The 26,605-nt window shown below is 33.8% G+C and overlaps 2 protein-coding genes across 7 annotated transcripts in view; one reads left to right on the forward strand and one right to left on the reverse strand.

Moving 5' to 3' along the window:
- Positions 1 to 17,584, forward strand: part of LOC142337136 (synaptotagmin-15-like) — an 82,401-nt gene extending 64,817 nt beyond the window's left edge. For all 6 annotated transcript variants that reach the window (XM_075386239.1, XM_075386238.1, XM_075386235.1 and 3 more), the window contains 4 exons: positions 2,802 to 2,963; positions 10,969 to 11,122; positions 11,804 to 12,082; positions 16,550 to 17,584. In XM_075386239.1, the coding sequence (XP_075242354.1) occupies positions 2,802 to 2,963; positions 10,969 to 11,122; positions 11,804 to 12,082; positions 16,550 to 16,695 (741 nt within the window). In that variant the 3' untranslated portion in view covers positions 16,696 to 17,584. The remainder of the gene's footprint in view (positions 1 to 2,801; positions 2,964 to 10,968; positions 11,123 to 11,803; positions 12,083 to 16,549) is intronic.
- LOC142336281 (uncharacterized) overlaps positions 1 to 26,605 on the reverse strand; it is a 304,207-nt gene that overhangs the window by 129,452 nt on the left and 148,150 nt on the right. The gene's annotated exons all lie outside the window — the stretch shown is intronic.

Here is a 26,605-nt window from a genome sequence, read left to right on the forward strand (position 1 = left end):
TTAAAGCACTTTTGACGAAAAACCATATTTAACTTTTTTTGATATTTCAGCTGTTTTGTATTAATAAAACGAGATTTTGAATGTCGGTTTTTCAATTTGTTACTCTGTCTCCAACTTTTAACATCGATTTGTCTTCAGAAGAAAACTCCCAAGACTCTTCAGTTAATTATCGAACTCGCTTTTGGAGGTTTCGTTGTGAAAGCCAGGTACAATTGTGTCCTCTGTGCACTGTTTTTTGTCACTTGGCGAACAATTGCTGCGATCATTATCAAATAGATTGGAGAGAACGACTAGAGAGGAGCCCATTTTATTCCCTGTGAAATCCTTGAGTCATTTATTCAAACTTATTGACTATCTCTTTTGCTCTCTTTGAAAGACAAATTGCAATTAGTTTAGAGTAGATATCGAAATTCACGAATGGAAATGGTTTGTATCATTAATGCGACATCGATTAAGTTAAAAGCTTTTGACAGATCCAAATCCAGGAACGCGGCTGCGGTAAGTTTTTCTTGTTTTCTATATCCATTTTTCCTCAATATAATATGTAAATGTTGTAGAAAACTTTGGGCGGACTCAAAATTGTTTTTTGATATCAAGGGATTCTTATTCACAAACTCTTCAGTTTGTTGTATTTTAAGAGATTCAGAAACTTCTGCTAAAGCGGGCGTTAACCAAAATTTGAAAATTTGTAATTGTTTTCTGAATTTGAGGTAGTTGATTTTCCGAAAAGTTGATGGTATAGATGCCTATCAGATTTTTTGTTTCCTTACCAGCAATTGCTTCATCAATTGATCTAACAGATTGCTCTTGGAAACTCTGATAAAAAAGTTTCTTCGTGTCATAGGGAAATTTCATTAGGTGTTCTTTAAAAGTTTTGGGGAGAGTTAGTTCGACTAAAAGACTTTCGAAAAAAATTCTTTTGAAAGCCAAAACTTTGCGTAGCTTTGTGTCAAGATTCTGTGGAACAACTTCCGCCACCCTTTGAAGTCATTCTATTTTTGCAAAAACAGGATAGTTTGTCTTCTTAATGTTTATCATGACAGTAGTAAAAGTTTAATTTAGCCATGTGTTAGATAGACCAAAGATGCAACCCATGCAATCATCAAATGAGTTGTTCCTCAAATGAAATCGTTTTTTGGTTGTGCTCCGGGCGTTTATATGTAGCAATCTGAGTAGTTTCGGACCTCAAAGAAATAGCATAAGAAAAAAGTTAATTTATATGCAGAAAATTCCAATGAAATTGAACCTTGCTTCTTGATCTTGGCAAATTGTTGTTGGAAAGCAGGAATTCATATTTGAGATCAGCAACAATATTTCGAAAATTAAAAGCACATGTTGTTGGAAAACTCTAAAACTATTAAACAGTTCGTACAAAAATTCTTTAATGCAATGAAAAAAGATAATTGATTCGACTTTTTATAAACATACTTTTACTTACATGTAGATAACGACAATGACCAGACAAGATATAGATTCCATTTCCACTTGGAATTTTAGAAACTGGTTATTCAATTGGTAAACCCGGTTTGAGAACTGATTAGTGGCAGAAATGTCAGCTGACCTTTGAAGTAAAAATAAAAGAAGACGGTTTTTAGGAAAAGAACGCCATCATTGAAATGCAAAATTCCCATATCATGATAAAAGCATTCATAATGGTTGATCTTTGGGTAGAACGAAGGAACCAGTTGATAATTTCATCTAGTTGATAATTTCATCTATTGCGACAGAAATTTCACTAAGAGATTGCATTCACTTTTTAAGGGCAACTTTAACCTCATCACTTAAATTGTTTTGGATCTTTTGTAATTTTTTTCTTCAAAATTATTGAAATTTGGATTGAAATCAATCTTTCAGGTATTATTAGGGCTAAACATATGATCTGGAAACAGTACTTGCTCCGTCTTGCAAAATGAAGTTTTTTGCCATGCTTCTGCTTCTCGAACGGCTCTTATTTTTTGTTGGTTGGTCGACGGTAGGCATATATAGCTGTGTTCAGTGGTTTTGATGCATCAGCTCCTGGTTTATCGATCATGCTGCTGCCCAGAATCAAATTTGACAGCTTTTTTGAGGGGGAATAAATCAAAATCTCTGACCTTCTCAGAAAAACTTGTCTTTTTCCAGATTTTGTCACTTCGTTGGCTGTGACCTATCCTTTGGTGGAAAAGACTTCCGATGTATTGTTTTATGGCTTTGGCTGATAAATAAAACGGAGAATTTTAAAAATTTTTACTTTTTTAAATCTTTGATGCAAATCCAGGTGAAATTTGTGGAATTTTTTTCTTCGGTTGAAAATTTTCCGTTAGGGATAGCAATTATGAAGCGTGTTGTTCGTTTATCTTCGTATGCTGTTGACTTGCTAAGATTAGTGTTGGTTTTACACATTGCAAGTTTTGCATTTTTACTCAAAAACGGTCAAAGTTTAGTTTTAATGTTTGCAGAAGTGAAAAAGTTGATCTAAATTTTGTAAAAGCAAGGTGAAGTAAAGTTTCAAAAGACGCAAGGCTTTTTTCGACTTATTAGATGGTTTTGATCGACATCTTCGATAGAGTTTCAGGGCTCCATTAATCTGAAATTTAAAATACATAAAAATATAATAAGGATTGAGAACCAACAAGAGCAGTGAAATAATTATTTTAAGTTTGCATGAAGGCTACATAGTTTTGTGAGGTTGAAAAGAAGGTTGCTCAATTTTTTGTTTAGTTCAGATAAATCACTTCCGGTCTGTTTCATCGGGTGTATATACTCGACAAATATGAGCTAAACATGACGTAATGCTAATAGGGAAGGGGTAACTTTTTCAGATGGAACCGTCCAATTTGGCAAAACATCAACTGAAGTTCTGTATGTTGGAGTTTGACAGAAGTAGGAAGCGCTTCATGACGTCATTCACCGTGTTCTCCCTAAAGGACTTCGATGTGAAACAGCCCAAGAAGACATGGCAGTACTTAAAGCCATCTCTTACAGTTAGTGCCTTCAAAATTTTAATCTGACCTAATTTTAGATATGCTATTTATCAAACGTTGTTTGAAATCAATTAAGGTAAAAGAATCCCCGACTAAAGGGACATTTGAATTGATAATTCCAAACTTAACAAAAAAGCAAAACAACCAATTTTTCACATGTTTTTAAAAAAGTTTTTGTTGAAATAATTTCGATCACAAACTTCGGATGCCACTGCAATTTTGCAGCTATTCAAATGAAAATGCCTGTTAAGTGGGGAAAAGTGTTTGCTGTTTGGATAGGTAGGAGGTACTGTTATCGGGAGACCACTACTCAAGATGATCTTTCAACCTTGAGTTTTACCAGCTATTCCTAATTACTGCGCATTAGTAACTAAGCTAATAATATAGTTAAATAACCGAAAGCAGAAGTGAATGTTCTAAAACAGAAGTCAGTGCTGGAAAACAAAAATCAAAAGTTCAGATCATGCATGAACAAACTTGGTTCAGCTAAGAAAAACCTGCAGAATGGCAATACTTCTCTTCGAGTTGACAAAAACAAACATAATTTAGTCAAAAGAGTGGTAAAAGTTAAATCATTTAGACTTCAAAAAATAAAACAAATCGTTAAAATTACACGGAGCAACAAGATTATTTTAAAAAAATGAATTGTGTGTAACAAAACCAGGCAGAAAGTAGATAGCGGAAGATAATGAAATAAAATTAACCAATTCTGGGTGAAAAATTTGATACAAAATAGTGAAGATTTGGAGAAAAATTTTTAAAAGACAATTTTATTCCAAAAAAATTATACAGAAATGGTCGAATTGAATAAAAAAACAAGAGAGCTTTAAATAATGAGACCCACTTAAGTTCAATTTTTAATAGAATTGCCTACAATACTTCTTAAATAGCATATTTGGCAATAAGTTTCTCTAAATTCATTAAAAAATGAAAAATTGCTCACAGACATCAAGAAGTTCAACCTGGCATGTTGTTTATTGTTTCATTAATGCAAATAAATAATTATATTGATCGTCCATTTTTTATTGTAGCTTTGACAGCAAAAGGTTAACTTCATTTTCAGTGTTTTCCTTAATGATTTATGTTGTTGTTTTCTGTGCCAAGCGCTGACTTGCTGGAGCCGTCTTGTTGTGTAAAAAAATGAATATTAGTCTCTAATCTTCAAACTGATTATAGGGGGCGTCGTGCAAAACATCAAAGAAGTTACAGCAAACCCTTTGATTTGTATTTAGATGTGCTCAAACCTATCGTACCGTTTTTAAGCCGACCCCTCTTTAGGGGGGAGGAACTATATACTCAAATGGGTTCAGACAATTTTGGCCGATCGATATAATATTCGTAAAGAGTTTTGAGTGGTATCATTTGAAAGCCCGTCCAGTGTAGAATATGGAATTGAAAATATTTTTATAAATTTGCTTTTTATATGGAGTTATTGAGTTTTGAAATTTTGTGAATATTAGACGTATTTCAGCTGTTTTATTCACATTTTTGACAACATTTTTGTAAATTTTGACCAAATTTTCGTCAATTTCGCCGAAATATGTTAAAATTGTTAACTGTAGTGTTATAGATTTTATCGCTAATGATAGAGGAGGGTTTTTAAATTGTTCGATCCGAGATTTTGGCAAGAATTGATGCTAATGTTTTCAAAATTCAGACTATTTTTCGTCAAAATTAGGACCAAATTTGCTCTTTTAGATCACTTGCTTTAAATTTGCCGGAGTTAGCCACCTTTAAACTGCGGCCAGATTCTTCTTAAGCTCAAAAAAGAGCTAGTTCTATTCCCGCCCCGCTGGCTTTAGGAGTCTTCTGTATTTCTAATTTTGCCAAGTTTTTGCAAATTCAAACTCGATAATTATTGAAAATGCATTATTTAATTTTGACAAACTGAAAAATTTTGTATAGAACTGATCTATTTGGCAACAATTTCAACATTTGAGCGTTTTGTTAGACGCGCAGTAACATCTGGGTTGATCTTGATCTCACTATAGATTCTTATGATAACAGTTTTTTAGATTTTAATGGGCGCGACATTTTTTTAAAATTGTTTTCGCTATTGAAACGTTTTTTGTGTATATTACGGAAAAAAATTTTCAAATCAGGGCTCAATTAATGATAGACACAATTTACAATAAACAAGACCCAACGAGATTACGTTATGGTTTCAATGTTAAGCTCATGGTTTTTACAAGCTCGTGGTTCTGACAAATTGTTTTTGTAAAAATTTTATGGTTTTCTTTCTTTTTGCTTTCATTTCTTATACTTTTTGTGGCCCAATAATTTAGTGTCTCCAATCAAACATCCAATTAGCTTTGTGAACAAATAAAAGAACCTAGACATTTTTTCCTGTTGTTATCTAATGTCTGTTATGACTTTGAATATATTTGTTTTGAGAAAACATTGGTGATTTTTCGAGCTTTTCCACTATTTTATTGTATTTCTCTCAACTTCAAGCATAGTCTCTGTAACAGCAATCAGAAATCAACTTCCTGTGAGTCATAATTTAATGTAGGTAACGGTTTTATTTTCAGTTAATGGTTTCTTTTTTTTGGTACTACGCGTTTTCAATTTTTCTATTATTTTTGATCATAATTGCATATTTTATGAGTTCATTTTGTTTCCTTGCTGAATTATCACATTATTGAAAATTTCAATTAAAAAAAGGCATTGTAGTCAAGAATGTGGATGAGCGGGGTCGGAACATTACCGCGCCTTCTTGCTGCAATCAATTTTAATTTGATTGATGGCTAACTATGATTTCCTAAAAATTTTATTTTGAGAAAACACCTTGCAATGATGTTTCCTCATTTTTGGTGAATTTCGCAGACATCTGTACAAAAGATGCTCATTGCTGAAAGATCGGTCATCAGCGCTTAACCTGTCTTTACTTTCATTAAGAATGTTAATGGAGTAAAACTCAATCTAATTTTTTACGTCCACATGGTATTGAAACAGTCGAAGGTACCTAAACTATGAACACATGAAACAGTTTAAAGGTGTCTGATATATCAAAAATTGATAAAAACTTCCTTTAGACAAAAATACTCACAGCTCAGGCTAAAACCAAAATGAGGAGCTTTTAATACCGATATTGAATAGGTAGAAAGATTTATTGAATTTATTGAATAAAAATGTTCGCAAATACAAGTGATCGTGCCTCACAATTATTAGACGCGCAGTAACATCTGGGTTGATCTTGATCTCACTATAGATTCTTATGATAACAGTTTTTTAGATTTTAATGGGCGCGACATTTTTTTAAATTTATTTTCGCTATTGAAACGTTTTTTGTGTATATTACGGAAAAAAAATTTCAAATCAGGGCTCAATTAATGATAGACACAATTTACAATAAACAAAACCCAACGAGATTACGTTATGGTTTCAATGTTAAGCTCATGGTTTTTACAAGCTCGTGGTTCTGACAAATTGTTTTTGTAAAAATTTTATGGTTTTCTTTCTTTTTGCTTTCATTTCTTATACTTTTTGTGGCCCAATAATTTAGTGTCTCCAATCAAACATCCAATTAGCTTTGTGAACAAATAAAAGAACCTAGACATTTTTTCCTGTTGTTATCTAATGTCTGTTATGACTTTGAATATATTTGTTTTGAGAAAACATTGGTGATTTTTCGAGCTTTTCCACTATTTTATTGTATTTCTCTCAACTTCAAGCATAGTCTCTGTAACAGCAATCAGAAATCAACTTCCTGTGAGTCATAATTTAATGTAGGTAACGGTTTTATTTTCAGTTAATGGTTTCTTTTTTTTGGTACTACGCGTTTTCAATTTTTCTATTATTTTTGATCATAATTGCATATTTTATGAGTTCATTTTGTTTCCTTGCTGAATTATCACATAATTGAAAATTTCAATTAAAAAAAGGCATTGTAGGGAAAACGCACAGCGTTGGAAAAAGGCGTATCTGGATATGTTAATTATTTTTGGTGATTAGTTTTTGATTTTCGGGCTGAGACATATTTGTCTCCTAAAATTTTGCCTATGTTTGTCTTTCTTTTCGTTGTTTTGCGCCATATACCCAATAGCGGCAGATAATGATTGCTTCCGGAAGACGTATAACCCAACCTAGATAAAGATTTCAGTTTATAGCTGTTTGTTTTAATAACTTTCAATTTAATTTAAAAAAATTTTTTTTTCATCTGTCTACTTTTTGCTTTCTTTTCGTCGCCACGAAAATCTCACTCAATCTCACTCATCAGAAGTCTCAATTACTTTTGTTGATTAAAACTCATATTTTGCGCTTTGTTTATTTGTTGTGACTGATTGCTTCGACCATTTAGTTTCATGAAAAGTTTTCAAGATTTCTATACTGTTCCATTTTGGGTTTCTTTTTGTTGTCATGTCTAAGTAATCCTTTTATGAGGACGACTCGTCGTTGATGTTAAGATGAAAGTAAATGATGATTTACAGCTCTTGCAGGTAACATCTTATAATTATAGTGCCTTGAACAGTGTCATGCCGTAAAATTGTTTGCAGTTTTGCCTTTTTTATGTATTTGTTTTTTGTGGGCTCGTGACTTAGTCTCATTATTAGTAGGCTCACTGAGGTGTTGACGCTTAATCCGTCACATTCTGTTCAAATCTTAAGTCTGTTATGAATTTTGAAACTATTTGTTTTCAAAAATCGATATAAGTTATTGGGATTCTTATTTTTTTTAGTTAGTTTTTCGGTCGATTTGTAGATCAGTCCTGTAAAAACAGGTCACAGCCCGTTTCCAGTGAGCCATAACTTAATCTTTATAACGGTTTCAACTTCAAACATTTGCTTATTGGCTTTGTTAATACTCTGACTACGAGGTTTCATAAAATGTTAGATTTTTATATATTTGTACATTTCTAGGTATTTTTGGTTTCTTTTTAAATTATAACAATCATCGTTGATCCCATTGGCTTTGAAGTCTTGCGCAAGCAAACCTTGGCTAATGACATGTTTCAATTGTTCTTATGTTTCACATGTTCCTATGTAGATATAAATGCACAATTCAATGATTTCAGTTAATATCTAATGACATTAATAACTGTGAAATTAATTATTTTCAAAAATGGAAAAGTATTTTTGAAATTCGCACTTAGTTGCTCTTCTTTCCGACCTGTTAACCGTCGCATTGGGGACAGGTCTCATATCGTTTCGAATGATGTATAGGTTAAAATTTTTTCTTTTGGTTTTTATCTGATGCGAGTTCGATTTGGCTATGTTTTTTTTGTTATCGACATCGAGTTTTGGTCGTAAATGTTTGTTGTTTGATTTTTATCATTGTCCCTTCTAGTATTCTTATTATCAAAAAGTTTCATGGGCTCTCTAGCGTGGCATTATCGTATTTCATTGGTTGTTTATTCAACGATGTGTAAATGATGTGTAACTCAACGATGTCTTTGAAAGTTTCCAATCTCTTCATCATTTGGTAGCCAATTAAGTCAAGAATGTGGATGAGCGGGGTCGGAACATTACCGCGCCTTCTTGCTGCAATCAATTTTAATTTGATTGATGGCTAACTATGATTTCCTAAAAATTTTATTTTGAGAAAACACCTTACAATGATGTTTCCTCATTTTTGGTGAGTTTCGCAGACATCTGTACAAAAGATGCTCATTGCTGAAAGATCGGTCATCAGCGTTTAACCTGTCTTTACTTTCATTAAGAATGTTAATGGAGTGAAACTCAATCTAAATTTTTACGTCCACATGGTATGGAAACAGTCGAAGGTACCTAAACTATGAACACATGAAACAGTTTAAAGGTGTCTGATATATCAAAAATTGATAAAAACTTCCTTTAGACAAAAATACTCACAGCTCAGGCTATAACCAAAATGAGGAGCTTTTAATACCGATATTGAATAGGTAGGAAGATTTATTGAATTTATTGAATAAAAAAGTTCGCAAATACAAGTGATCGTGCCTCACAATTATTAACGATGCAGGTAATTAAGAAACTTGTGTTCAACTTATCACGGTACAACACGGACACGTGTAATTTCGGAGTTATTTGGGATCTTCGTAGACAACAGTGGCAAATTTTGTCACATTTTTACAATTTGCACAGTGAGACATCAACCTTGGTCAATAGTGACGATTCATTTCCACGGAGAGCCTAACCAGTTTGCACACCCAATTCAGAGCGTTTTAAAGAAATATTTGTGATAACGGCATATACTTATAAGCATTTCAATGGACACTCTAAAATTTTCTCGTGTGAATCACCCAAAAAAATTGTTTATTTATGCACGATTTCTCATGTAAAAACGGTTACACTTCTGGATAATTTATCAATTAGACCTTCTCTTCTTTTCTGTTTTATTAACACGTTGCAGATAATTGGCCTCGTGGATAATAGTGACAATTAAGTAAAATATTTTTCAACTAGTTTTCAACTAGTTTCCCTCGCTGTTTTCGTTTTCCAGACATGTATACAACTATGATCATAAATTTTATTTGCTCATAATACAGGACTTTTAGTAGTGTTAATTGAGAAAGTTTTTGTTTCGGGTCGAAATATTTACTTTTTTCTGGTTTGCAGTCCCTCGGGTTTTAAAAAAATCTAAAAAATTCAAATAATGACAACTACAAATATCGCTAATTAAGCTAATGGTTCCAATATTTTTCAAAATGGGGGAATATATATATATATATATATATATATATATATATATATATATATATATATATGCTAGGGCGGCTTTTTGTCTTCGGTCAAATTTTCAGTTTTTGTTTACGCATCGCAAGTAAAACAGAGAACTAGCATTTCGCAGCCCTTAGAAGCAAGTTTTGATCTTTTAAAATATACCAATTTTGTCGTAAGGTGCAAGAGGGGAGTTTCCTGAAAAATGTGAAGGAAGACAGGAAAATGAAATAAAGAAAATGTTGGGGTCAATGGGGGTATTCAATTATTTTGTTCCGATAACAAAATTGTCGATAAATTATGTTAAAAGTTAAGGATATATTTTGGATTACACAAATTTGTTAAAAAAATAAAACAAAATTACATTTTCTTTATAAAGTCAAAATGCCGATACAAATTAGTAAATTGACAGAAAACATTTTTTTTACTTTGAACGACATCTTTTTCTTTCCTTCAGTAAATATGTTAATTTTTTAAAAATTTCTTTGTGGCTCATCTTTCTGAACACGTAATCTAATATTTTTGAAGCATAGCATACTATATTTTGGTCTACAGAAACTTAGCTTGCCGCGTTTTAATCCAATTGCATAGCCAGCATACTCCTGATGTACACAAAAGCTAGGACAAATTGTCTCAATTGAAGGAGGAAAAGAAAAAATGAAATTGAACTACTTCTTCATATTTTGCTGGTTTCTATCTCTTCTTGCAACAGCTATTTTGTGTGCAAGTTAGGGGTTTCATTTATTGGGCTACTTGAACCAAAAGAGGCCGAATTTGAACACTATTTCAGCTTTCTCCATTTAAGAAAGCCAGAACAAAATTTTAAGAATAATCATTGAAATTTGTCAATTTCTTCAAGCACGTTTGCTATTTCAACATCCCATAGTTCATTTGGAAATGGATTTAATTAAAAATTCAAACTACTTGCCAAATATGGGATACTTGAGCTCATCAGACGTATGAAAAATCGAGGATATTTTTATAAGGAAAAAGCTGTTTTTTTTTAAAAAAATTCTTTACATGTTTTTTATGTTATTTATTATTTTTATAAGTTTTCTACGGCACCGTATAAGTCTTTCTACGGCACCGTAAGTTTTCACAAAGTTGCGTCTAAGGTGGGTCAACCAGGGTATGTTTACCCTTTGTTCCTCCTCCTCCGGACCCCCCCCCCACCCCTCCCAGCTTTGCATATTATTTGCAAATCCAGACGGACGTGCATTTTTTTTACATAATGAATTACTATATGGCATGTAACTGAAGGTTGCTTAACGTACGGGGGTGGAGGGGTGGGCGCAAACGGAAAAGATCCATGTAATAGCTGTAGTAATTTAAATAGCTGTAGTAATAGCTGTAGTGTTCACTCGCAGATGGACAAATTTGGTGCAGATTTGCAGCTGTCAATTTGCCACGAGAAGAGCTTCAACAAATTGAATGTGACCATTCTAGACACTAGGAACGTCTTTCTACCCAGTCACAGACTCGGGTTCTCAACTGACCACAAAAACTCACCCGCCAATACAAGTGAGTTACTTACAAGATGCAGCAGAGAAAACTAGAAATAACGCATCTCACTCATGGCGTTTCTTTACGAGTCAAGAAAGATTATGTAAGAAATGCGCTGAAATACTCTGATATTTCAAAAATTTCAGCGCAAAAACCTTACATAATATTGCGCTGAAATGCTCTGAAACTTTGCAAGAAATGCGCAGAAAACCACTGAATTTTCAAAAATTAGGATTAACTGAGGCACGACCCCTGCTCCCCGGTGACATATTAATCACTTAATCCACTGCCCCATTGATTACTTAAAGTCTTCCCATTCAATTTGAATTTATATTAATAAACAGTTTGGTGTTTACAATACAAGAAATGCGCTGAAATTATGTAAAAACAATGGTATGGGAAATAATCTCATGGTTAATTCGGAAAACAACATGAAAATTTAGGCGAGGAAACTCAAATAATTGGTAGATGGTACTTCTGTTCGCAGAAAAAACAAACAAAAAATTTTTTTTGCATTGCTACTAACTCCACCATATAACATTGAGGCAGGCTTGTCTTAGGTTGAATTATTGACTTAGAAGTTCCCCCTCTTATTAAATGTAGCAAGAGGTAACAACAGGGGGTGGGGGTTACAATTGGAAATATTAACCCAGAATGTTAAAGTGTTTAAAGATTTAAAGGTTTATTTATCGGTTTTAGCCGGACTAGTTTGCTGGGTGAAAACTTCCCTTCGCAAAGGTGACAAAGAGTTGAAATCCAAAAGCACCCGCAACCTCCCAGTACCCCCTTCTGCCCTGGATGCTCCCACTCTTATCAAGTTCAACCAGCAACTCCAGTTCACAGTCAAAAGTGGGGGAGGGGGAGGGGTTGGTGGGAACAGTACGGGAGGAGGAGCAGGAGGGAATAAAGAGTCCTCCGATTTGGGAGGCAACACATGGCTACTTGTTGAGTTGTTCATTCGAACTGCTTCTCTGAAAGGTACCTAGGACTATTAATCTATTATACACGCCAGCTGTCAAAAATTAAATGTTCCCACTCTCCCATCGACCAAGCTAAATCTCCCTTATCTCATCATAAAGCTAAAGTCTTTTGAATTAAGCTTGAGTCGAACATGATCTTTCATGCGTCTACATGGGTTCACAAAACTAATGAGAATCTCTCCATTTAATTTTTGACAAGAAATTTTTTTGCAATCCTAGGCGACATCAATTGTTTATCTTGAAAAACTCTGCCAAAATCTTCGAAAAAAATGCAAGGTCTTCCATAATATTTTATATCTTCTATCTTCAAAGTTCTACCAGAAAGATTTTTGCAAGTTCGTTCCAGTTGAGCTTCGCTCTGGTTGGTTTGTTTTCATGCATTATCTCTCATTATGCACAATAATCGCTCAATATAAAGTCGCGTTTGTTTTAACCCGGACCGAGGTGTCAACACTAAAAATCGCAAAAAAATGTATGATTTGCGGTGAATACGGTGAAAAGATGTATGAATTGCGATTTTGAGTGGTGAATGCGGTGAAAGCGGTGGAAAAAAGAATTAAAAGCTAACAATCACAAATCTTACAAAAATTTACCGCTAAATTTACCGAACATCTTCACCGCAGAAAATGTTGCAAAAAAGACTTAAGAATAGCTGCGAATTCGTTGAAAACCGTGACAAAGAATTCGCCGTTAATAACTGTAATTCTTACAAATATTCATCTCTAAGTTTGCTAAATATCTTGACCGCCAAAAACATTCAAAAAAAATGATGTAAGAATAGCCGTTAGTGCGTTGAAAACTGTGAAAAAAATGAATTCACCTTTAGGAATCGCGAATCTTTCAAAAATTCACCATTAAATTTACCAAATAACTTCACCGCAGAAAATGTTACAAATATGTAAGCGTAGCGGTGGAAGCGCTAAAGGATGTGAAAAAAAATCACCACTAAGAATAGCAAATTTTGCAAAATCTTACCGCTAGTTTTACCAAACGTCTTTACCGCAGAAAATACTTTAAAAAGATGTAAGAATACAGGTGAACCGCATTGATAGCGTTGAAAATAAAATTCAACGCTAAAAACGGCAAACCGCCTAAAGTTTCCCAGCTAACTGAGCACAAGTTTCCATCGAAGCAATTTCTAAATGGTTTTATGTGATAATTGAGGAGGGATATCTGCCATCGTTCATTTATGTTCGGAGCTTAGTTATCGATTTTGTCACTGCATGCCATGTTCCCAGATATCCGTAGCAAAAGCGCCGCTTTTTCACTGCCATATATCTATGGGTAATTTTCACTTTACTGAATCATGGGCAGTTTCAAATACTATGGATGCTATCCGCAAGCGAACATTGATCGCTTTGCGTTGGCTTCGTTTCTTTTACTTTCGGTCTCGCAAAAAGCATTGATGTTTTCGAAAATAGTTTTTCGCTTTTTGTATTGCTCCTATCTTGCGCTTTGCGTAAACTTTTAAACGCTGAGAACCCTTCATTCGCGAATGCCATTACTCGTTGCCATGCACTTGATAGCGATTTCTCAAACATAATTAGATCAGGCCAGTTGTCGTGCTTGTCAGCAACATAGAACCATAATATCTCTTTGAGTATCTTTGTTTTCTTACCAAATGTCATATACAATGTTAAACTTGGCTCCAGATCACCAAATAGTTTGCAATCTGAGTACGATCACGAAGTTAGATTCAGTAACAAAGAGGTTAATTAGACTTGAAGAAATTCTAGTTTTCACTTGTTCTGCTCTTCGCAGGCACTTGAGCTGGGAACCTATAATAATATATGGTGCAAATTTGCTTTAAATATGCTCCAGGCAGCAGATTAAAACTGTCCAAATTATCCAGTCTCTCAGATTTTGGATTTTGTATTTTCTTTGAGTAAAGTCTGCAGGTGGCTCATTATCTCGCAATCAGGATTCCTGAGTTTCTCCATTGTTGCACTAAACATGCTAGACGACTCAGGCCACTTCAGAGGAGTTCCACAAATTCTGATCAGTTTAAAATTTTGGGAGCTGACTTTTGCTGGATTGCCTTTATATATATATATATATATATATATATATATATATTTATATGTATATATATATATATATATATATATATATATATATATCGGTTATTTTTTGTCTTCATAATTACCTTCCTGTGGTTGTTTTTAGAACATCACATAATTGCCAAATTGCAATTCTTTTCGCAGAAAAATAATATGCAGAAATTTATGCATTGGTATTAACTCTGTTTACAAGAATCACAATTTTCTCCAATTGTTGACTCCATAAAATCAGTTTCTGGAGATACTTCTTGGTTCTGAGAGTTAGATGAACGATCACGTGCATTTGTTAATCGTGGATCACTTCTCCGTTGATTCAATATTGGGCTGTCGTAGGTGATAGATTTTGGCCTCACTGGGGTCGTTGTGTTGTCAATTTCCTGGGCCAAATTGGAGACACTTTAATTTTCAACTCCCAGTTGAGGGTTTACTTGTCACGCAATATGACTCAATTTGAGGGTAGGTCATCATTCTCTAGTGCCGTTCTTTTTATGTTGTACTCTGGCTCACGTTCTTCTTGGATAAGTTGCTATCGCATGTGGAGCTCTTTCATCTTTATCTTAAACCCTATTTTTCTCGATTGAAGGTTGTTCACTGAGGCCACAAATTCGTAGAGAAGTAAGCATCATATTTCTTCAACGCTTTTTCTCGTCTTTGTTTCGCTGAAGAAGTCTTGCTCGGTATCTCAGTTGCTCATTAATGTGTTCTTTTGTTAAGTTGTTCAGAATGATTGTCTGGTCAAGTGAGAATTATTACCTTCTTTGCCATTAGATTCCTGAATTTTGTGGTCAATATTTTTAATCTCTATGTTTGTGGTGTCTTGTTTATATACTCAAGCCAGTCTTTGTCTATAGTTTTATCTGATCTCTGATGCAGATCATCTCTCTTTTTCAGGAAAGTTTTTCGGGATATGATTTGAGTTTGTTGCGACGCTGTAAGTGCTTGGAAAGTTCCTCCTCTGAGAGGTGAATAGTTAAACAATTTGTTTGGTAAATAATTTTAAATTTACTTTGCCGATCTTAAACTTTAAATAATTTGTAGCCCAATCGATGCTTAATTTTAATTTCTTCTATCAAAATTTCTGTTCTCATGTCAAATTTAACAAGTAACAACCGATCATGTTCTGGTTACTTGTTTGCTTGTGTTAGGTCTTGCCCTTCATCCCTCTTATTGAATTTCGTTTTGACTCGTCGATGTTCTGGTGGTGATTTGCTTGAGTGAAGATTAGATGTGCTTTTGGCGATCCGTAAACAGTTTGGACAGCAGTTTGCTTTCCACTGTCCGGGTTGGCCAACCAAAAGTAATGATTTAACTCCCAATTGGTTGTAACGCCGTTAGCTTTACACCACCCAATTCGTTTCATTGGTTCAAAAATTTCCCCTTTTTTTGCGGTTCGCATTTGTAACTGTATATCCGCTATATTCTTACTGTTGCATTACAATTAGACTTTATGACTGTTCGCCAATCTTAATTCCTTCAATATCAATCTAGACTGGATTGCTACAGATAACACATTACCGGGTTTCTATATGTTAAACAGTTCAGACCGGTAGGGAAAGAAATTGAAGACAAAGAAATATGTGTAAGATCTGTTTGTACAGAAATATTTAAACCTAAACTGAAGTTGAGGTTCGCTCTTTGCACTCACGAGTTGAAATACAAGGAGCTGAGGTTTCGCAGCAGTTGAACTGCGGCTCAAGTAGTTTGCAGATACAAGACACAGAAACAAAGTTAAGTGCTCAAGAATATTTAAAGTACAAGACACAGTAACATGTTATTTACTGCTCAAGACAACATATTTTTTGCGATGTTTTGCTGAGTCGTAGGAAAAAAAAACCGTTTGGTAAAGCTATTTTTTGTGTGCTTTTTTATGCTTCTGTTTTCCTACGCGTGCTCCCCGAGCTCCAACGTCTGCATTGTATGCATCCAAATGCGAATAGGGGAACACTCGGTGCTACGCACATAATCAGGAGAGCCCTTCGTATACAATTGAATCCTGCACAGTGGCAATCATGATTCGCTCTTTAGACAGTTCTTTACAGTCGATTTTTATGAATGCAGAGGTAACTAGAGAAAGATTGCTATCACCACTTAAATCAATGAGGTGTTCCCTAATCGGGAAAACTGCTCACATTACATAATAAAATGTTCTAATGCATAAGTCTGGTTCACCTAAGGCTCGCAAGTAGAATTTGGACAAAAATATCTTGTCTAGAAAAGGATACACCCAACCAAACGAAGCTGCTGTTGTAAACTGCTTTCTAGCAGTTTCAGCAGTTTATTCAGTTTTATGGCTCAGTTAGGGCTCCAAACAATGTATCCCACTAAAGTAATTATGAAGAAGAGGGATAGGCGGGTCAGACCGAAATTTGTGCTTAAACATATGTAATAATTTTGTATTTTTTTAGATGAGTTGGTGGGTGAGGTGTCGATAGGACCGGGTAGCTTTGCGAGCGGGAGCAGAGTGGAGCACTGGATGACAGTGTGTGATCAACCCAATCAGCAGATCCGAATGTGGCACAAGCTAGATTACTTCCCTACCAAATCCGGATAACTAATCTCCATTATCTATCCGCATATAATACATCATAGAAAGAAATTGTTTCCGACAAAGAGTTAAGGATCTGTTTCTTCTGTTCTAAATAATTCACGAGTAGAATATTTCCAGTGGCCCAAAAGTATTTCAAGCAAAAACCGAAAAAAAAGAAACAACTGCTATGAAAGCAACCAATTCTCGTGCAATGATAATGATTAAAAATCTTGAGACACTAAATTTTGATTGCAAAATTTTTTAAACACTTTAATCCGTGAGCGAAGCTTCAACTCAGTTATTGTTAAGATTCTCCAAATACAAATTCTCCAATATTTTGACTCTCCAGATAGCCCAACAAGCTCCCAATGGAATAAAGAGAGGAAACAGATTCGTAATTATTGATCAAATTACCACGATCATTTCTTACACGTAAAAGACGACTTAAACGACGGAAACTAATGACAACGAAGAAAACGACAAAAGACAAAAAAAGACGATTTCTTACTTTCAAAAGATTGTCGTTTTTTCGTCGTTGTCCTCAACACGGGTCAACATTATGATCATATTCCTGCAGTCTGTGTTGTTATGAAGCATTGATATATCTATCATAATATCATAACGAGCTGTGTTTTGAGCGCGTGAATTGATAATAATTGAATCAATTTATTTAAATATAAAAAATGCTAACGACACCTTTTGGTGCGATCATAGTTGTTGCACTGTGCACTGCCCGACTCTTCGCAATAGTGTGGACGAATTCTCACAGCCTTTGACCAAATTTTTGTTTGAAACCTACGACAATTTTGATATGAAACGATCACTCGGTTGTCTTACAGTAAATTAAGAATCATTTTATTTTTTTATTGAATGCGTTAATGTGTAAATATAAACTTTTAGATGTTCAACTATTTTTCGGCCCTTTCCTATAATTGCTATAATAGCCTAATTGAGTTGACGACAGAGGATAATTATACAAAATTTAGTGCGGTAAAATTATAGGAAAGGCCTTACTATTTTTCACATCATGACGTTTAAGCTTATCTGTTAAATTTAATTTTTTTTGAAAAATTGTGCAAGAAAATGCTTATGAAATAGTAAATATTTAATGTGAAATTAGTAAATATTTAATGTGAAATGTTCAATACAAATATCAATAGTGAGTTATTGAATGTTGAATCAATTTATCCTTTCTATATTTTAAATCTCTTTATAGAAAACAAATTTGCATAGCCAGATTTCAAACGAAGGCTTGGTCCTGCAACTCAATTTTTGTCCAGAAACTGCCGAAAGCATTCATAAACGCTTTTCGACATTTTTTTTGCAGAAATCGCGCGCATTTGTGCGCTACGTGGCCAGATGAAAAACTGGACCGTGTGGTTCAATTCGTGTCATTACGACGCAGAAGCATACCCCAAAAATTCAGCCTTAGTAAAAATCAAGCGAAAAACAGATACATAAAATGAACGAAATTAGGAGACTAGCTTTGTGTCTTATTTATTGCAAAAGGGGTCGCGCCCTTTTTTTTGAAATATAAATACACGTATAAAGATTGCATCTTAAATTTGCGATTAAATTTTGGACACTCTTGCGAACACGGGTTCCGCCATTCCCTTCAATTTTGCCTGTTTTTGCTAAAGTAGCTAATTTTTGCAATATTGTCGCTTTTTCAATGTAATAACATAGGAAAAACGAAAAAGAGATACACAGATCGGGTATATTTGCGCTTGACGATTTGGGTATACATCTGCGGCGTAATGGTACTTAAAAAGGGGGGCGCATATGAAATGTGGGTTGCCAGTTTTGTTAAAAAATCCTTTACTGCCGCAATTTTTATCTAATTTTTACCAGTTCAAACCTTCTTCTATTCAAGTTAAAGCATGTTCAGCAACATATTGGGAAAAATTAAGGAAAGTAAGAGATTACTCAAAAAATTTTTCTCGATTACTCCCTCCGCACTGAGTTTTGATATGTTGAACTAGTAGTTAAAAGATGTTAACTAAAATTAAACATAAAATGCCAAAAATTAACCGTGCAAAGAAACTTTCGATTTTTAAACATAAGAAATCGTCGATATCGTCGCCTTATTCTAGCCAAAAACGACAAAAGTTCTTATGATTTTTTGTCGTTATCGTCGTTTTTGTTAGGTATTCAACATAAGAGAGATTCGGTATTGTCATTTTTTAAACATAAGAGATATTCGGTGTCTTTGTTTAATAAATCGTTGGGAGAACTACCAGGAACTTTTCTATTCTGGGTTTTAAAAGCAGATTAGCTCGGCCGACCAAACAAAAAAACGGTTTGCGTGATTGGTTCAGATCTTTCGACTTGTCAAAACTCAGTAAATGTCAGTAAATGTGAATTAATCAACAGAATACTCTTCAATGTTCAACAAGTATGCTACATTTTGGAGTTCGAAAGTAACCAAAAATTTATTTTCGTTCAATTAGTTTTGTGAGCAAGCTAAAGATCAAATTACAAAAATTTTGTACATTTTTTAAAGAATTTTTCTCTAAGAAGCACGTTTGGATTTCCTGCAAAAAACACTGTCATAGATTCTGTTTACATTATAAACAGAAAAATCAAAATTTCCTACTGGAAAAACCAACAAAAACCAACAATTTGGTCTCAACAAGGGTCCGCCCACTCTGGTATATGTCTGCTTTAAAAGGTGTCTGAGGTCTAACTATTTGCCAACCCCGAACAAAATATGCCTTGAAATGCTCAAAATCCATTGCATAAGATACATAATCAAAATAGGAAATGGTCTTTTTAATTCACAATTGCAAGGAAGTTGGTAGCTGGATTGATAATCCCTAATTGTTAAATAGATTATTTTTACACTGTGAAATCTAACGAAGGCCAGTGGAATTATGTGGAATAGCGCGCCAAAGGAATGGTTGAGCAACATAACGTTAATTTGTTGCCATAATGAAAATTGTCGTCAAATTTGAACAGTGCTCTTTTTTGAAAATCCACTCTATTGCATATATTGAACTGGTTTGTTTTGCGTAATTAAATTGAATAAATCGTTCTGTTTTGATCAAAGAAAATTCCCGATTTGTCCTTTTTTTCTCATATTTTTTTTCGAACGGATTGATTTTTGTGGACTTGCAATGTGCCTTGCAGCCAATCAAAATTGTCAGCAGCTGAAATAAACTGTAATTATTTTACTACTGCAGTTTTTATAATTTAGATGAAAAAAATCGATATTTTGTGTAGCCTTATTTTCAGTTTTTATTTGTTTCAAATGACCTGAACGTTCTTCAGTACCCAAATATAAAATAATCGGTCATTATATATCCACAATTAGAATAGCAAAATTTTCTCTGAACTTATGTGAGGCTTTTCAATTGAAGGTCTTAAATTTACACTGACTGTGAATGACTTATTCTGATCTCAAATGCGAAAAAGAGAGCAGATTGATTGCAGAAAGGAACCGGTTAAAATTTGAAAGATAGAGTGCAACGGATCAGATTATCAGCAATCACTATTTTTTTCCGCTAGAAAACAGCACAATGGAAAAAATCTGCAACGCAAATTATTTTTATGAGCTGTTTTTGATAAATGGTTTCAGTCTTATTTAATTTTAAGGCTGTTGCATATCTATAAAGCAAACACTAATCAAAATATATGCGATCAACAAACTGATCAATATCTAACTCTTCTGTGTAAATTTTTTAGACTATTGCTATGTGTGTGTTCCTTGTGTCTCTGATCAATGTGTGTATGTGTGTGTGTGTGTGTGTGTGTGTGTGTGTGTGTGTGTGTGTCTGTGTGTGCATGCGTGCGTGCGTGTGTGCGTGCGTGCGTGCGTGCGTGCGTGCGTTAGTGTCTGTCATGTCTGTGGTGTGTGTGTATGTGTGTGTGTGTGTGTATGCGCTAGATGCTGTATCTGAATTATGTAGCACACGCAAATCTTGCTCTCGACATTAAAAAGCAACAGAAAGCAAAAATGACCTTCAATGGTAGTTTCAAGTCGCTGCGTTTCTTTGAAATTTGAATGCAATTTTTATTCTTCTTTGAATTTGGAGGTACATCTTGAAACATCTTGATACTTCATGGTTTTCAGTTTTTAAGCGATTAAGCTTTGTGCATACATACCCGTTTGACATTTGCGTCTGCATTCCCATTTGATTTATTGCTGAATCATGATTCCAGATGCGAGCGCGTATAAGTTGAGATTATGTAAGAAGTGCATTGAATGTGAAGAAATTTTGTATGGCATATGCTGAATGTGTGGAAAGTTTTAGGCGCCCAATGTGCTGATGAAAACTTTTTCAGCAAATGCCAACTCATTTTGTCCAAATATTCAGCATAAACTTACATAATTTGAGCAATTTCAAAAATTCCAAACTCAGCACTTTAAGCAGCAAAATTTTGGCTCAATTGTTACATTAATTTAGCTATCCAGAAAAGAGAAAATATTATCGTTCTAAGCACTTTCCGTGCATGAACTCTTAATGTGCAAATTCTTTGCTCACAATTGTTTTTAATTGTGCCAGCATGCACGCTCCTTCATCTTTTGCAATTCTGAAGAACCAAAAATCAATCAACGATTGCGTTGTTTTCTTAAAGATGATGGTTCATTTTTGTTGGAAAGGAAATCAACTGAAAAGCGTCTCACTTTCAACATGGCAAAAGTATAGAAGACAATTATACATAACCTACTGGCTGTGGGGATATTCTCCAGCTGCGATAGTTGTCTTTTAGAGTTGACAGAATTCTTAAGACCAATTTCAGTTTCCCAACTGTTTTTTAGGCTAGACTGCTGTGGTACCATGCTGTTTAGTCTTGCTCCGATGCTACTGCTTCTGTTTGTACAGAACTGGGAAAAAAAACTTTTGCAAAAAAAGCAGACTGCTGAAATGACTTTGCTCGACCCATGAAAAGACCATGCCGACAGGCACTGACGGACTCTGACAAGGACACTGCGAGAAAAATATTTTAAGCCAAAATATCTCAGATAATTACCGGCTTAATGTGTTGACAAGTGCAGAAATTATGTGAGAAACGTGTTGAAAATTCAGCACTATAGGCAGATAATTATTGAAAATTTATGTGCTGAAAAAAACTAATGACTGTCAGCGCATTTGTTACATAATTCTCAGTAAAAATCTCGACCCGGGATATGTCACATTACGAGCCAATGACTCTACGTAATGAATGGGACAGTTATTCGGATCATTTTGGCTCTTTAGTTGCACAAAACGTATCTGAATGCAAAAAGCCTTACATTTTGGATATGGCGACTAAGAAACGATTATACTTATTGGTAATTGTAATACGTTTTTGTCCTTTGTCACAAACTTTTGCAAGCTAGTACGATATTGATTAAAAGTAAATGTGGTGGTACGTAACACTTTTTTTCTGATACTAGACGAATAATAGGCCGCGAGACGAACAATAATTACGTCATTATGTACTGCAATTCACATGGATCTCAGATTAATTTTTTTCATCCAATTCAAGTCCTTTTGCCCAAGTCGAGTTTAGTTTTAGGCTACATGAGTCAGAGAGGTCAACATATACCTTACGAGTAACAAAAAACTTGGGAAAATTTGTATTTGAAAAAATATTCAATTCATTGTTTTGTTATTTCTTTAGCTTGAAAAAATCAAGGCAACATTTTGGCAATCTCAGTTAACCAAAAGACTCGTAAGCTCTCAATGTCGAAGTAAGTCCATTTGACAACTTTTCCGATCTACAGAGAGTTTGGTCTAGATTGGATCAATAAACAAACATCAATATTTTGATGAAATATATTGAGATTAGGCAGACAACTCGGGACAACACAGGGCAACTCTTCTTACCTAGATAGTTTCAAGAATACTTTGATTGTGATGTCCAATTTGCTCAATTATGTCATCTTATCAATTTTACTGTGTTGGTTTTTTGAGAGGAATGCTTATCACGACCAACAGGAAAGGGCAGGGTACAAAATATTTTCACATAATTGGAAAGAACGCCCACGTCGTGCAAATTCTCTCGAGAAACATAACTATGCAAGATTCATACCACAGATAGGTCAAGATATGAGACAAAACAAAAATAATATCTTGGCAGAACGAAATCACCGCGATCAGTCAAATATTCCTGCGCCGAATTCACTGCGTCGAAACCCGAAATAAGCAATGTTGAGGAAAAAGCGTCGAAAACTTGACGAGGTAAAGTTTGTTTACGCTTAAGCGTATGGAATCGGACGACAAAAATGGTCTCCAATTCCAGGCAAAATATTTGTTCATCATGTATTAAGATACGCTAAGTTAAGCTAAATACCCATTTGGTAGAACCAAGTTAGGGAGCATTAAGAATTGTCCATATCAAATCAGACTCTGCAACGTCAGCCTTTTTTTACATGTATAAGATCCGTTATTTTGGAATTAAAAGAGTAAATTTCACTAGATTCTGCCGTTTTAAATTTGGTAGGTGCACAAATTCTTTTTATCAGCAATTTCCAATCTGACGTTCTAAACGATAAGTGGGACAAAAAAATTTAGAAGCTTTGCAGTGACGTAGAGGCCGAAACGACTTCTGGCTATGCCCTTGCCGAGCGCGCAACAGATTTTTCAGCAATCCAAATTTCAAAGGTCATTTCAGACTGGGACAATCTATAATCAGCGGTCAGTTTGATCATCGTTAGGGTGGTTAGGGGTCATCTCCGCATGGGTACTCAAAGTTTATTTGGCAATGAGTTAAAAAAAAATATTATGTAGCAAGAATTTGAGAGGAAACTAGTTTTCGTGTTTAAAATTTAAAAAAATTTTGTCATAACATTTTCCGTTTAAAATTGAATGTGAATGCATAGAATAACAAGGAAGCTCGCTATTGTGCGTTCGCACATGATGTTCCGACCCGAGCGCATCTACATTTTTGACTTAATAGTCAACCAAATGAAAAAATACAGATTTACAAAACCTGACTACTAATTGAATTACACAATGCCATGCCTCATTACAACACTCACGAGATGTGCCATTAAAAAGACTACGATACAAAAAGCTACAAAAAATAAGCAAAAACAAAAATTTCAAGGCAAAACTCAATATCTAAATTTAAAAGCACCTAGTAAAAACGTCAAAAGGCAATCAGATGAAACCCTAACTACAGAATCTTACTTTTTCCTAACTTTACAGCAGATGGCAATTTTCTTTAATGAAAGTAGGTAACAAGTCCACAAAGAGAAGAAATAATGCGGCGGAAATCAAAAATCAACCAAAATTTTATAAAACAAATAATTTCAATCTTAAATATCATTAGCTTATAACAAAATAATTCTCGATGAAATTAATAAAACGTCATTCAAAAAAACCAATGGAATCTGTTTTTTGTTAGACTAAGCCATGGGAACGAACTAAAGATACAGAATAAGTAAACAAAAAAATACAAACAATTTGCGAAAACACAAATTATAGAAGCCATTATAATCATTAGGTATTATCTGAAAAATATTTGTTTTTTTTTCCGTTTTAATATATATATATATATATATATATATATATATATATATATATAAATTTAGCTGAAAATATACTGAAAAAAGTACATTTGGGTCACATTTGAAGATCAGTGGGATCTGATATTACCCGAATGTGGAAACACAAATATACCACTCACAAACTTTTATGATAACGCATATTGTCGAACGAACAAAAAATCAGCTACGAAATAATATCAGTACACATGTTAATATTTGAATACAAGGAAATACACGAGACCTCTCAATGATCAGAATAAGTTACAATTTGACGAAATAATAACAAAACAAAAACTGAAAAGTTTGAAAACAATTCAAAAATCTATAAGACTTTATGACTATTTGCTATAAGCTTCCTGCTTTGATTAAAATCATCCATTCGATAGTTAATTACAAGCTTATGAGACCGGTCAGCATTTTACGGCTACATAAAGAATAAATAACGAGGCAAAAACAGCAAAACTCATAAAATCTTTTTTACTTCGAATTCTACACTGGACGAATTTTTTAATGATAACACTAACATTTCTCTACAATGAATGTCGATCGGCCAAAAATGTCTGCACAAAAAAAACAAGACCTGACGTACAATTCAAAGAATTTTCATTGACTAAACAAATACTAGACCTAAAATGGACTATTAGTGAATTGCGAAAATTATTTCTAAAGAAATCAATTAAAAAAGAAATCACTTTATTTATGATCCATCGAACGTGTTCTCTGAGCCAATGGGGACTATCAATATTAAGATAATGTGATAAGATTTCAAAAGAAACCAATAATACAAAAATATCAACAAATTTTGAAAATATTTTTGAAATTTTTTGGCATTGCAGTCGAATGACCAATAATTAGAAGACAAAACCGCTAACCAGAATTATTTTGATTCAATTAGGTGTAAAAGGGGTCCTGTTATCACTGAGAGTGACTCCGAAGTTACGAAAACAAGTTTATCATTGGTCAATGTTAGAAAAGTTTCCGAAAATATACCACAAATATACCACTCACAAACTTTTATGTTAACGCATATTGTCGAACGAACAAAAAATCAGCTACGAAATAATATCAGTACACATGTTAATTTTTGAATACAAGGAAATACACGGGACCTCTCAATGATCAGAATAAGTTACAATTTGACGAAATAATAACAAAACAAAAACTGAAAATTTGAAAACAATTCAAAAATCTATAAGACTTTATGACTATTTGCTATAAGCTTCCTGCTTTGATTAAAATCATCCATTCGATAGTTAATTACAAGCTTATGAGACCGGTCAGCATTTTACGGCTACATAAAGAATAAATAACGAGGCAAAAACAGCAAAACTCATAAAATCTTTTTTACTTCGAATTCTACACTGGACGAATTTTTAAATGATACCACTAACATTTCTCTACAATGAATGTCGATCGGCCAAAAATGTCTGCACAAAAAAAACAAGACCTGACGTACAATTCAAAGAATTTTCATTGACTAAACAAATACTAGACCTATAATGGACTATTAGTGAATTGCGAAAATTATTTCTAAAGAAATCAATTAAAAAAGAAATCACTTTATTTATGATCCATCGCACGTGTTCTCTGAGCCAATGGGGACTATCAATATTAAGATAATGTGATAAGATTTCAAAAGAAACCAATAATACAAAAATATCAACAAATTTTGAAAATATTTTTGAAATTTTTTAGCATTGCAGTCGAATGACCAATAATTAGAAGACAAAACCGCTAACCAGAATAATTTTGATTCAATTAGGTGTGAAAGGGGTCCTGTTATCACTGAGAGTGACTCCGAAGTTACGAAAACAAGTTTATCATTGGTCAATGTTAGAAAAGTTTCCGAAAATATACCACAAATATACCACTCACAAACTTTTATGATAACGCATATTGTCGAACGAACAAAAAATCAGCTACGAAATAATATCAGTACACATGTTAATTTTTGAATACAAGGAAATACACGGGACCTCTCAATGATCAGAATAAGTTACAATTTGACGAAATAATAACAAAACAAAAACTGAAAAGTTTGAAAACAATTCAAAAATCTATAAAATCATAGACTTTATGACTATTTGCTATAAGCTTCCTGCTTTGATTAAAATCATCCATTCGATACTTAATTACAAGCTTATGAGACCGGTCAGCATTTTACGGCTACATAAAGAATAAATAACGAGGCAAAAACAGCAAAACTCATAAAATCTTTTTTACTTCGAATTCTACACTGGACGAATTTTTTAATGATACCACTAACATTTCTCTACGATGAATGAATTTCGATGAAAAAAAAGAAATTCATAAAATATTTTTTATTTCGAATTCTTCACTGGACGAGTTTTTTAATACCACTAACATTTCTCTGGGATGAATGTCGATCAGCCAAAATTGTCTGAACAAAAAAAAACAAGACCTGACGTACAATTCAAAGAATTTTCATTGACTAAA

Source organism: Convolutriloba macropyga, chromosome 3, assembly GCF_964194025.1.
Source record: "Convolutriloba macropyga chromosome 3, txConMacr16.3, whole genome shotgun sequence".
NCBI lineage: Eukaryota > Metazoa > Xenacoelomorpha > Acoela > Convolutidae > Convolutriloba > Convolutriloba macropyga.